This window comes from Acipenser ruthenus, chromosome 14 (genome assembly GCF_902713425.1).
Source record: "Acipenser ruthenus chromosome 14, fAciRut3.2 maternal haplotype, whole genome shotgun sequence".
NCBI lineage: Eukaryota > Metazoa > Chordata > Actinopteri > Acipenseriformes > Acipenseridae > Acipenser > Acipenser ruthenus.
Genome location: NC_081202.1, coordinates 1,591,768 through 1,604,617, shown reverse-complemented (window position 1 = coordinate 1,604,617; position 12,850 = coordinate 1,591,768). Strand labels below are relative to the sequence as shown.

The 12,850-nt window shown below is 46.2% G+C and overlaps 1 protein-coding gene across 6 annotated transcripts in view; it reads right to left on the bottom strand.

The window, feature by feature from the left end:
- The window catches only part of LOC117419646 (cilia- and flagella-associated protein 54-like), a 62,040-nt gene that overhangs the window by 11,065 nt on the left and 38,125 nt on the right, over positions 1–12,850 (bottom strand). For all 6 annotated transcript variants that reach the window (XM_058985507.1, XM_058985508.1, XM_058985512.1 and 3 more), the window contains exons 45-59: positions 12,057–12,123; positions 11,204–11,404; positions 10,631–10,717; positions 10,000–10,119; positions 9,371–9,424; positions 7,652–7,796; positions 7,226–7,335; positions 6,246–6,415; positions 4,559–4,682; positions 4,168–4,318; positions 3,255–3,415; positions 2,150–2,320; positions 1,635–1,761; positions 730–885; positions 497–605 (exon numbers count right to left, since the gene is read on the bottom strand). In XM_058985507.1, coding sequence (XP_058841490.1) covers positions 497–605; positions 730–885; positions 1,635–1,761; positions 2,150–2,320; positions 3,255–3,415; positions 4,168–4,318; positions 4,559–4,682; positions 6,246–6,415; positions 7,226–7,335; positions 7,652–7,796; positions 9,371–9,424; positions 10,000–10,119; positions 10,631–10,717; positions 11,204–11,404; positions 12,057–12,123 — 1,953 coding nt within the window. The remainder of the gene's footprint in view (positions 1–496; positions 606–729; positions 886–1,634; positions 1,762–2,149; positions 2,321–3,254; positions 3,416–4,167; positions 4,319–4,558; positions 4,683–6,245; positions 6,416–7,225; positions 7,336–7,651; positions 7,797–9,370; positions 9,425–9,999; positions 10,120–10,630; positions 10,718–11,203; positions 11,405–12,056; positions 12,124–12,850) is intronic.

Sequence of the window (12,850 nt, the reverse complement as noted above, 5' to 3'; positions counted from 1 at the left end):
ACACACACACACAGAGACAACCACACAGAGACACACACACACAGAGACACACACACAGACAACACACACAGAGACACACACACACACACACAGACACACAGAGACACAGAGACACACACACACAGACACACAGACACACAGACACACAGAGACACACACACACACAGACACACACAGACAACACACACACAGACACACACAAACACAGACATACACACATAGACACACACACAGAGACACACAGACACAGAGACACACAGAGACACACACACACACACACAGACAAACACACACACACACATAGACACACACACACAATTAGTAAGCAGACAAAGGTGTATTTTCCTAGTATGTCCACCATAACTTCTTGTGACATAAAATAGCTAATGGAGCACATTATTTTGTATATTTTATTTATATGCATGGATAATAAGTCAGGGCAATAACAGAACATTATGTATGCCCTGCCAATGACTGAAGAAGGATCAGAACTTACATAAGATTCTCATCGTGTGCTCTGCTGACAGCGATGGTTTCCATGAAGCTCTCGATTGCAGCCAAGGGCTTGAAGTCACTGAGATAGACCAGGTGGCGTTCGACAGTACCTGTGGGGACACAGCCTTCAATGTCATCTCAAACACAGAGAGCTAGGACTGATAGGAGTGCCTGGAACCCAGCATTTGAATGCAAAATGTTGAATATGTTTCTAATAACCCAATCTATACCTACCTTTGTGGAAGAGGATCTCTGCCTCCAGGTCCCCCTCCCTGGTTCCTGAGGCGCGGCAGAGCTCCAGGGCAGAGCTCAGGACCTGGTGAGCTGCTCTCCATTGAAGGGACCCCTCCCTGCTGGAGGAACAAGCTGCCTTCTGCGCTGCCGCATGGCCTGAAACACAACCAGTGCTGAACACTTACACAGGTCACTATTTCATTGAGGCAATCTAAACAGCCTGAGCATTAGAAGAAAAATACATCACGTAACAGAAAATTACAATGTGCAATACGTCACAATCAAACAACTTCATACTCTGCTAGCCATCAAGACTAGGCAGAAATAACACCACAACTTCCATTTTGAAGCAAGTACATTTCCTACATTGTATCTGAAAGAATGCAGTATTTACTCTTGCTGTAAAATAAAGCCCTACTTTTGCAAAAGATAGCTGTGTGATTTCCCTGTTCTATGGAGCTGTTTAATTCAAACATCCCCACATATGAGGAAAACCCCCGTCCACAAGCCTGGCTAAGCAACGGTGTCGAAACGCGTCAAAAAGCCTTTGATTTGAAAAGCATATTCCCTTATGAAAGTTTCCCACTCTATTTTTGCAGTGTTACCATGCTTTACCCATCGTTATACTATGAACTAAACCATAGTTTACTCTGGTTTGCTATGTTTATTAATGCAGCATGCTTTACCATGCCTCACTATCCTTTACTACACTTACCTGTGCTTTGCCATGTTTTCAATGTGCATTATTACACTTTGCTATGCTTTTACTACAGGGAAACTGTAACAAGGTACGCCTGTGGAAAGTTGGAATGAATATTGCAATAGAACATGGAAATAACGCAAGCGCTGTGGTTGTTTGGGTTTGCACCCCCTGGAGGTGTGGTTTGTATAACAGCGTCTCTTACCCAGCCTGAGGGTGACCTTGGCCAGGAGGGGGATGTGCGGGAGGTAGATGTTTTTCAGGGCTGTCGACTGGTTGATAAGCACGGCACCTCCCTCGCCGAGCTCCAGCGACTCCCCCAGCGTTACCAGCTGTGAAGAAAATGACAGACATTACAGAGGAAACAGAGAGAACAACAGAGAGATGCAGCAGTATCCTCAAAGCTGTGCCTATGGGCAAACGTGTTAATGTGGAGCTGCTACTATGTACTACTGGTGCCCTTTGTTAAATCTGTATTTTAATGTTTTTTTCTTTCACATTTTGCCAATAGAGAGAAATGATCATGCCCTCAACCTTGTGTCCAGTGGGTCAGTTGGGCAGACTGGCATACAGATAGACAAACTATCAGGCTGACAGGTAGCACTATGAAGGACAGTGTGGGACCTGCTGCTGCAGCAGTCTCTGTGCGATGGTGTTCAGGCTGTGTGTGTGTGTGTGTGTGTGTGTGTGTGTGTCAGCGGGACGGTGTGACAGACTGACCTGTTGCTGCAGCAGTCTCTGTGCGATGGTGTACAGGCTGTGTGTGTGAGCCGTCACGCTGCTCTCCGGTCCACTCCTCTTCATGTCACTTAGTTGCACAGTGGCTCTGGCCAGGACGAGGCCTGCCCGGGGTGAGAGACAGCTCCTCCCTGAGAGCAGACTGACTGCCTCCTGAAACACAGACACATGACCTGCTGAGCCAGCACAGCACTATACCACAGTGCAGACTGACTTAAACACAGACACACGCCCCGCTGAACTAGCACAGCACTATACCACAGTGCAGACTGACTGAAACACAGACACACGCCCCGCTGAGCCAGCACAGCACTATACCACAGTGCAGACTGACTGAAACACAGACGCACGCCCCGCTGAGCCAGCACAGCACTATACCACAGTGCAGACTGACTGAAACACAGACGCACGCCCCGTTGAGCCAGCACAGCGCTATACCACAGTGAAGACTGACTCCCTCCTGAAACACAGACGCATGCCCCGCTGAGCCAGCACAGCGCTATACCACAGTGCAGACTGACTGCCTCCTGAAACATACAGTATATATATATATATATATATATATATATATATATATATATATATATATATATATATATATATATATATATCTCGATATAGATAGATAGATAGATAGATAGATAGATAGATAGATAGATAGATAGATAGATAGCAATGCAAAATGCACCCCAAGCCCACACTTTGAAAAGTGGGATGATTTCTGTTGTATGTTTGTAAGTGTGCGGTGGCTACCTCTAATCAAGCTGAGAGGGTATTTCAGGCCCACAAGCGAAGCGAGCCAGGTCTGCCATACAAAGACAGCAAGAGAAGTACATTCTCAACTTGGTAGCTACCAAACACTTAAACATATTCTGTCATTAAATCTAAATTAAAAAAAAAAACAAAGAGCTGATATTAACATACTTAATCTGTTTATGTAGAACCTGTTTGGTTTAAAGTTTAGCATACTTTGTCATCGATATTCTGAGTGCGAGATCTACACTCTTAGCCGCTGCTAATAGGTTCCAATGGGAACGTGACTGAGAATGCAAGTCGACCGCAGAGACAGTAGACACAGCAGCGTTACCTGCAGCATTGGGATGATGGCCCCCTGGGGCCGCCCCTCCTGTGTGTCCAGCACTGCAGCCTGCAGCAGCAGCTCTGCCTGGGTCTCAGTGTCCTTGCTGGCCTCGGCCTCGGCAATGCCCTCACTCAGCAGGCTGGCAGAGTCTGCTGTGTGATCTCTACCTGAAATCAGAGAGTGGGCACTGAACTCCTTACACCCACCTGACAGCTGCGGATCCAAATCACATCTCTAATGTACATCCAGGACAATGAAACACGCAATGGTAATAAGAAAAGAAACGTATAAAGCTCTTTGACAAACCGTTCGGTCTAAAGTTAGTTTCTATGAGTATCACTTCGTCTCTTTATCTCTATCCCTATCCCAGGTGCAGACTTTAATGTAACCTATTCAAAAAGCATTAAATCAGGAGTTATTACAGGAATGTTGTTTTAGAAAAAATCCCATACAAATGGTTACAACACAAAAGGTAACTGGAATGTCTCTCTGTTTTCAGAAGCTTACCATTGTAAATTGAATGAGAAACAACTCCAGACTGCCCCTCAATGAAATGTGTGAGTAGTCTACTTCTGGTTTGGTAACTTTATTGGCTGCATTTTTATCTGAATGTGAAAATGACACAATGTGTAGTAAATAGCTCTAGGAATCCAGCCAGACTGTGTGCGCTGGGACTGGGAGTGTGAGAGCACAGTATCGGAGTGTGCGTGCAGGGACTGGGAGTGTGAGAGCACAGTATCGGAGTGTGCGTGCTGGGACTGGGAGTGTGAGAGCACAGTATCGGACTGTGCGTGCAGGGACTGGGAGTGTGAGAGCACAGTATCGGAGTGTGCGTGCAGGGACTGGGAGTGTGAGAGCACAGTATCGGAGTGTGTGTGCTGGGACTGGGAGTGTGAGAGCACAGTATCTGTGTGCCCACCTTGGTGGATTGCCACTACTGGGATGTGTGCACTCAGGGCTCGGAGCACAGCCAGACGGCACCTCAGCCACTGGGACACCCCCATCCGCTCCCGGGCTTCGGCATTGCTGGGCAGATCGCTGGGCACTGGCCCTGAATCATCCTCACACTGCTGCAGAGAGACAGAGAGAGAAGGGGAGAGGATCAGCAATCTGTAAGGACACAGTACAAACAAACACATACTCTATTGTATATAAGTCAATTTGGTACTCTCACATACGCTGGTATTGCAATATTTCAGCAGATGTTATGTAGCATCTTATTATATCATCTAATTTTATATTCATTCATGACTCCTCAGTTAATCAATCCTCTTCTTTCTCTCCCCCCACCCCGATAACAGCGTACATACCCAATTCTTCTTGCGTCCCGGCAGCCTGAGAGCGGAGAATACGGGGCGGGGGGCAGGGGGGCTCTTCATCACAAACACTGGGGAGTCCTGGAGCAGGCGCATTGCAGAGAGAGCCAGGGCAGCACTGGGGGGGAGAACGAGGCTCATTACAAGATTGGAGCAGGGCTCTCCCAAGACTGAGGAAGCAGAGCACTCCACTGGCTGATAGGAGTTTATTAAAGATGTGCTCCTAAAGTATGAGGAAGCTGAAGAGCAGACGGATGTTGGGGAATGTGACGAATACAATGGAATGACCCTAAACACAATCTAGCACAGACCTCTTGTCACTGTACGGTTGTTGTATCTGGTGACGTTAACAGGAGAAAGGTACAATCACCCAGGCTGGAGGGAAGCCCCGGCAGGATTAATAATATAGTTAAAGGGTATTTGGGTCAGTAAATGATAAGCCATGGAGGGAGTGTAGGGAGGACCAAGTTGAGCACCATGAACAAGAGCTTGACAGTCTTCTTTTGAAATGCTCTCTGAATTTCCTTAAATAGGTTAGTGTTAAACTGCATAACTCTAAGACTGCAGGCACAACATGGTCATTCAAGTGCATTGCTTGCCCATGGTTTATGACTTGAAGTGTAATACTTGTTATGGTCCAGCTCTCAGCTTGCATCCAAGACATCAAGGCCAATTTTCTTCAGCTCAACACCAACAAATCTGAACTTCTTCTAGTAGGATCGAAAACTCAACTCAAGAATCTCAATATTGCTGCCTCGAAGCTCGGAAACTGTCTGCTGCTGCCTTCCCCCACTGTACGAAGCCTTGGTGTACTTCTGGATAGTAACCTCTCCTTTGATGCCCAAATCTCCTCTGTAGTCAAATCCTCCTTCTAGCACCTCCAAAACACCTCAAAGGTCTGTCCCTACCTTTCCCTCCCGGATGCAGAGATACTCTGTCATGCATTCATCTCCTCTCGACTCGACTACTGTAACTCTCTCTACGGTGGTCTCCTGTCACTCGCCGTAAACCGATTGCAGCTGGTTCAAAATGCCGTTGCTAGGATCTTTACCAGATGTAAAAACATGATCACATTATCCCCGGTCTTGCCCAGCTGCACTGGCTACCTGTAAAGTTCAGGATTACCTTCAAAATTCTCCTGCTTGCCTTCAAGGCCCTTCATCACACAGGTCCAGAGTATCTCTCTGCTGGCCCGCTATGTCCCTGCACGTAAGAGGTACTCTGACTCAGGCCTGCTTGTTATACCCAAGCAAAAGTGCACCACACTCGGAGAGCGCTCTTTTAGCTTCATGGCCCCGACTCTGGAGCTCTCTCCCAGCTTTAGTGTGTGCAGCTCCCATAGTCGCTCGCTTCAAATCAACTCTCAAGACCCACTTGTTCTCTCTTGCTTTCAATGCTCTTTAAGCCTGATATCTGTTATTAATTGTTGTCTAAACTGCTATATCAGGTTTGACACACGCATCCACAATGTTTAGAATTCACATCCTAGCCTTTTATTTAATGTATTATGCCTGTATTTAATGTATTTGCAATTGATTTTTACTGTTTGTATTTAATGTACTATGCCCTGTATTTTACTGTATTTAATGTATTAAGCATTGTTCCTCACTATCTTGTAAAGCGCTTTGTGATGGTGGTCCACTATGAAAGGCGCTATATAAAATAAAGATTGATTGATTACCTGGCAGCTGCTCTGCCCTGCTGCAGGCTGATGGCAGAGAGCAGCAGTTTTGCCTCCACAGCGCTCTCCAGGCTGGCTGCAGGAAGCTGGGAAAGCACAGGGTCCTGATCTGTGTTCAGGCCATCCAGGAGAGAGAACAGACTGCATGCAGCCTCTCTCAGCAGAAAACCCTGCAGGGAGACAGAGACACACACACAGGGTTAAACCACAGCAGCTAGACCAGTGGAAACCACCAAAGGAACTGGGTAAATGGTATGAATAGGGTGCTAGTCTTAATAATTGTTACCCAATTGAAAATGATGTGACCGGTGCAGGCAGGCAAAGGAGAGTCTTAACCACTGTGCAAAAGAACCAGGCTTGTCTGCATTCAGGATGTGGTTAAAGAGGTTTTAACTTCATCTCATCTCACCGAACAGAGTCATAATCCGTACTAGCAGTGCAGCGCACAACACTGCCCGTTACAGCAGCGTGGACAGGGCTTAACGTTGAATTAGCAATATTCGTTTGAGCTAGCTTGTGCACCCTAGATTTCACTGCATCAGTGAGAGTCTGTTCTGTGTCAGTGTGTGTGTACTTTGAGTCTGGTCTGTGTCAGTGAGTGTGTGTACCTTGAGTCTGGCCTGTGTCAGTGAGTGTGTGTACCTTGAGTCTGGTCTGTGTCAGTGAGTGTGTATCTTGAGTCTGATCTGTGTCAGTGAGTGTGTGTACCTTGAGTCTGGCCTGTGTCAGTGAGTGTGTGTACCTTGAGTCTGGACTGTGTCAATGAGTGTGTGTACCCTGAGTCTGGTCTGTGTCAGTGAGTGTGTGTACCTTGAGTCTGGTCTGGGTCAGTGAGTGTGTGTACCTTGAGTCTGGTCTGTGTCAGTGAGTGTGTGTACCTTGAGTCTGGTCTGTGTCAGTGAGTGTGTGTGCCTTGAGTCTGGTCTGTGTCAGTGAGTGTGTGTACCTTGAGTTTGATCTGTGTCAGTGAGTGTGTGTACCTTGAGCCTGGCCGCTGTGAGCCTGTTGTTCTGTGCTTCAATCAGCAGGCAGGGAGACTCTCTCTGCTTCAGGTTTGCAGGAGCCTCTACTGCTCCCTTAGGCTCCCACTCTGCAGCAAGAAGGGCAGACAGCACACACCATCAACACCTCTGCATCAAATCGCAAGATTAATTCAAAGGCATAGTTTGAAAAATCAAGATCTTTAGGGAAACAAAGAGCTAGATATTCAAAGCTACTTACTCCAAATCGTTATCACTTTTTTCAGAATGAAAAAAAACTCAAAATAAAGTTAACAAACCAAAAAATAACAACTTCATTGAAGGTCTTGAAAGTAACTATAAGGGTTGTAAGTAGCAAGCTTACTATTTTTTTTTTTATTATTACTGTTTTAGAATTGTAACTGGTATTTTTTCATTGTAGCGTACCTTGTGTTTCAGGAAACTCGTTGATGGTGGTGCACAGGGAGCTGAGGAGCTGTGCTTTCACCAGGTTCAGACTCCTCACCATCCGGGGGCTGAACAGCACAGAGAGCTCTGAATTCAGCCGCTTAGTCACCAGCTCATCCAGGGTCTGCAACAACACTGACAGAGCGTCAAGCCCTGGGAACTCCAGACAACTTTTTTTGGACAACGTTTTAAGCTAGTTGTTGGAGACATCTTTAAGCAAGTCTCTCAAAGCAAGATTGTTCAGATATTGAGGGCTGAGCAATCCATATGGTGAAAACTGTAAGTCACCTACAACAACAAAAACAACAACAGTTCCCCCAAAAGCTGCCCTGTGTTTCATGGGGTTTCGTCAGGAGGAATCTATTGAAACCCAAAAGCTGCCCTGTGTTTCATGGGGTTTCGTCAGGAGGAATCTATTGAAACCCAAAAGCTGCCCTGTGTTTCATGGGGTTTCGTCAGGGGGAATCTATTGAAACCCAAAAGCTGCCCCGTATTTCATGGGGTTTCGTCAGGAGGAATCTATTCAAAACTGAAAGCTGCCCCGTATTTCATGGGGTTTCATCAGGGTGAATCTATTCAAAACTGAAAGCTGCCCCGTATTTCATGGGGTTTCGTCAGGGGGAATCTATTCAAACCCAAAAGCTGCCCCGTATTTCATGGGGTTTCGTCAGGGGGAATCTATTCAAACCCAAAAGCTGCCCCGTGTTTTGAGGGGTTTCGTCAGGGGGAATCTATTCAAACCCAAAAGCTGCCCCGTATTTCATGGGGTTTCGTCAGGGGGAATCTATTCAAACCCAAAAGCTGCCCTGTGTTTCATGGGGTTTCGTCAGGGGGAATCTATTCAAACCCAAAAGCTGCCCCGTATTTCATGGGGTTTCGTCAGGGGGAATCTATTCAAACCCAAAAGCTGCCCCGTGTTTTGAGGGGTTTCGTCAGGGGGAATCTATTCAAACCCAAAAGCTGCCCTGTGTTTCATGGGGTTTCGTCAGGGGGAATCTATTCAAACCCAAAAGCTGCCCCGTATTTCATGGGGTTTCGTCAGGAGGAATCTATTCAAAACTGAAAGCTGCCCCGTATTTCATGGGGTTTCGTCAGGGGGAATCTATTCAAACCCAAAAGCTGCCCTGTGTTTCATGGGGTTTCGTCAGGAGGAATCTATTCAAACCCAAAAGCTGCCCTGTATTTCATGGGGTTTCGTCAGGGGGAATCTATTCAAACCCAAAAGCTGCCCTGTGTTTCATGGGGTTTCGTCAGGAGGAATCTATTCAAACCCAAAAGCTGCCCTGTGTTTCATGGGGTTTCGTCAGGGGGAATCTATTCAAACCCAAAAGCTGCCCTGTGTTTCGTGGGGTTTCGTAAGGGGGAATCTATTCAAACCCAAAAGCTGCCCTGTGTTTCATGGGGTTTCGTCAGGGGGAATCTATTCAAACCCCTGATAGCCAGACCGTGGTCATGTTCTCTGCTGTTCTAAACCTACACAAAACCCTCGCTCTCATCACCGCTCCAGGGCATGAACAGCTCCAAATTGTGAAGTGAGCGGTGATAAGTAAAGCTTGGTGGAGAATGCAGAATATCCAGCATAGACTGGACAGCCCCTGTTCAGAATCGATTTCTATAAAATACTATTCCTGATACTATAGCAGGCCGCAAACTCTTTATCCTGGCAGTCTTAGAGAAAGTGGACATATTATACTGTACCTGCACATTTCCAGGATCCAGCAAAGGTTTGCTTGTGTCAAACTTTCTTTTGACCTGTAACACAAAGGTGCATGCTTAGAACAGTTCCATTACACATGGAAGGACCATTAGCTAGAATCTCTCCTAAAACACTCGAAATGTAAAAGCTTGACCATTCTCCTTCTTGGGGCCAGAAAGTGTCTGTATGTTACTGTCATGTTGCGTCTGTTTTGCTGTATGTTACTGTCATGTTGTGTCTGTATGTTCCTGTCATGTTGTCTGTATGTTACTGTCATGTTATGGCTGTATGTTACTGTCATGTTGTGTCTGTATGTTACTGTCATGTTGTGTCTGTATGTTCCTGTCATGTTGTCTGTATGTTACTGTCATGTTGTGTCTGTATATTCCTGTCATGTTGTGTCTGTTTTTTAATGACTGTATACTATCTTGTCTGAATGCCTGCTTATAAACAGGGTGTTAAAATCCCAAGGATGATAAAATGCTAAATAGTTTCCTGAGCTGATGGATTTTGGTTAGAAATAAATTCTGCATGAAGTGATTTATCCTTATTCTACAGATACGAGACGTCACTGTGGCCAGTCCTCCAGTACGGCTCTCTGGTTGTGTTGGAGGACATTGGCGGGGCTCACCGTGCGTTTCTCGGGGGGGCAGGTGCCCCCGGTGAGCTTGGGCATCCTCTCCCCATACAGCAGGCTGAGGAGCTCTCTCACTGCATCCCCATAGAGCCGCAACTCCGTCAGCACTGCCACCTGAGCCAAGCCAAACACACACAGAAATCAGCACCTGTAATCTGTGGCACTAGCATCATTAGCACTGGTGTTGAAGATCTTGGTTGGTTTACTTGCTAATATTATTATTTTAACTCTGGATATGCAGAATTATCACATACAATACCAGACTGCTGCTTTCTGGTATCTAATCACTTCCTGTGTGACCACTGGAGTGAAACTGAGCCACGTTACAGGATGTGATTTCAAACCAGGAACCCGCAGCAAAATTAATGTCTATGACGTTGTCTTTGAAATATATGCATATTCCAGAATGAAACTGATAACAGGTAAGAACACTCATTTTAAAAATGTGGTTAGGCCTCTTTTAATGCATAGACACTGTTCCATTGGTGTGCTATACGTTTTCCTTTCTTAAATACATTTTGAGAAACGTCCTCCTATTGAAGAACACTGGGTTTGCGATCAGGAATATATGCCAGAATTACACAGCAGAGGGCAGCCTGATCTGATGCCCAACAAGCAGGCTTACCTTCAGTATTCGGCACTCAAGGGTTCTTTGGGAATCTTGGCAGATTTTTGAGACAAAGTACTCGTAGAGAGTCAGTAAGGGCAGAACCTGAAATCACACCAGGGCAGGTGAGAGGGGAGGAAATCAAACTCCTAATCCTACCGGTAAGAATGTCAATCTCTTTCTAAAGTGAAAACAACTTTAAATGGCTCAGTTCAGTCACATGCTGTCAGTCCATTTAAAGGGTTATATTATTATATTATAGTTGCCTGAAATGCTATTTGACTTGTTCCCTGATCCTAGAGAAATCATATGCAAGACATAAAACAATAAAATACAGTTAAAAATGCATTGTTAGGTATAATCTGTATCAAAATACACGTGCATCAGGTTCTGTTCCTTGTTTAAGTAAAGTTAACAAACAATTGGGCAGGTTCTTTTAAGGACTCAAACTTGTGCCTATTTTGTTTTTCACAAGTTATGTAACATTGGCAGTTTTATTGTCCTGTCACAGAACATGGTGCAGACTAGCCGGTTATTAAAGAGTGCGGGCCTCTCCCTGCACCCTGCTCCAGTGTTTGCTGTGATGCTCACAGTCAGGCTGTGTCCTGTGCTGTGGAGCCGCTGCGTCAGGAAGGCCAGGCTGCCCACGGTGCTGCGGATCTCAGCTCGGTGCTGGTCCGTGAACAGGTCCACTCCCGGGATCAGCTCCAGCACGTCCCAGCCCTCACCCAGCCCATAGGAGGAGCAGTCCCGATCCAGCCAGGGATGAGGCAGAGAGGCCCTCAGCAGTGCCTGAGGAGAGGGGAGAGAAATCAGACACAAAACAACTGAGCCGCTTAGCTGATAGAAATGACCTCCAGTCGGGACCCTTTATATCCCCGATAATAGCCCTTATAAAAGTAGAGTATTTTTGCAGTTTTACCATGCTTTTCCCATAGTTATGCTTTGCTTTATTAATATGCCTTACCATACCTCTCTGTGCTTTATAGTGCTTACCTATGCTTTACCATGCCTCTCTGTGCTTTACAATGCTTCCCTATGCTTTACCACACCTCTCTGTGCTTTACAATGCTTCCCTATGCTTTACCAGACCTCTCTGTGTTTTACAATGCTCCCCTATGCTTTACCATACCTCTCTGTGCTTTACAATGCTTCCCTATGCTTTACCAGACCTCTCTGTGCTTTACAATGCTTCCCTATGCTTTACCAGACCTCTCTGTGCTTTATAGTGCTTACCTATGCTTTACCATGCTTTGCTATGCTATGGGAAACGTGTATCTCTGTTAATCTAATCAACGTTATCAACTCTTTAAATCATTCTCATGAATACCTTGATTAAAACGCTGTGTGATTCTATTACATTATTAATACATTAATACAGAGACCTGCGTCACCTGCACAGTGTTGGAGGTTTGGGAGCTCATGGTGGTAGAGACAGCCCTACCTTGAAGAGCAGAGCAGACAGCATGCAGCACTCTGTCTGCTGGCTGATGTCTGATGTCAGGATGTACCTGGGAGCACATAGAGAGAAGCAGTGAGGAAGTGCAGCAGAAACAAACAAACAAAAGATTCGGACGCCTTACAAATATCCCACTAAATGTACCAGTAATGGCGCTTCCTAACTGTTGGATGCAAGTTATGAGGCTTATTTTTTTATTTTTTTATTTTTTTATTTTTTTATAAATTTAGTCGTCGCCAATTATTTTTACCCCGGTTTTCACCCCAATTTAGCATGCCCAATTATTATCTGTATCCCCGGCTCACCGCTCGCAACCCCCCCACCGACTCAGGAAACGGAGGCTGGAACACGCGTCCTCCGAAACGTGCTCCTTCCAAGCCGTCATTTTTCGCACTGCAGATCCACAGCAATGCTACCAGACCTATAGTGCCGGAGGACAACACAGATCTGGCGGCTCCGCTGCAGAGCCACAGGCGCCCTATCGGCCACAGGGGTCGCTGATGCGCGGTGAGCCGTGGATTCCCCTGCCGACCTAAGCCCTCCCTACACGGGCAGCGCTCAGCCAATTGTGCGCCGCCCGCTAGGAACTCTCGGTCACGGTCAGCTGTGACATAGCCTGGATTCGAACCAGCGATCTCCAGGCTATAGAGCACATCCTGCGAGGAGCGCCTTTACTGGATGCGCCACTCGGGAGCCCAGTTATGAGGCTTATAATATTTGTTCAAGGTTTCGTTGTTTTACTCAGATCATACATTGTACAAGTAATCTGTGTTTGTCAG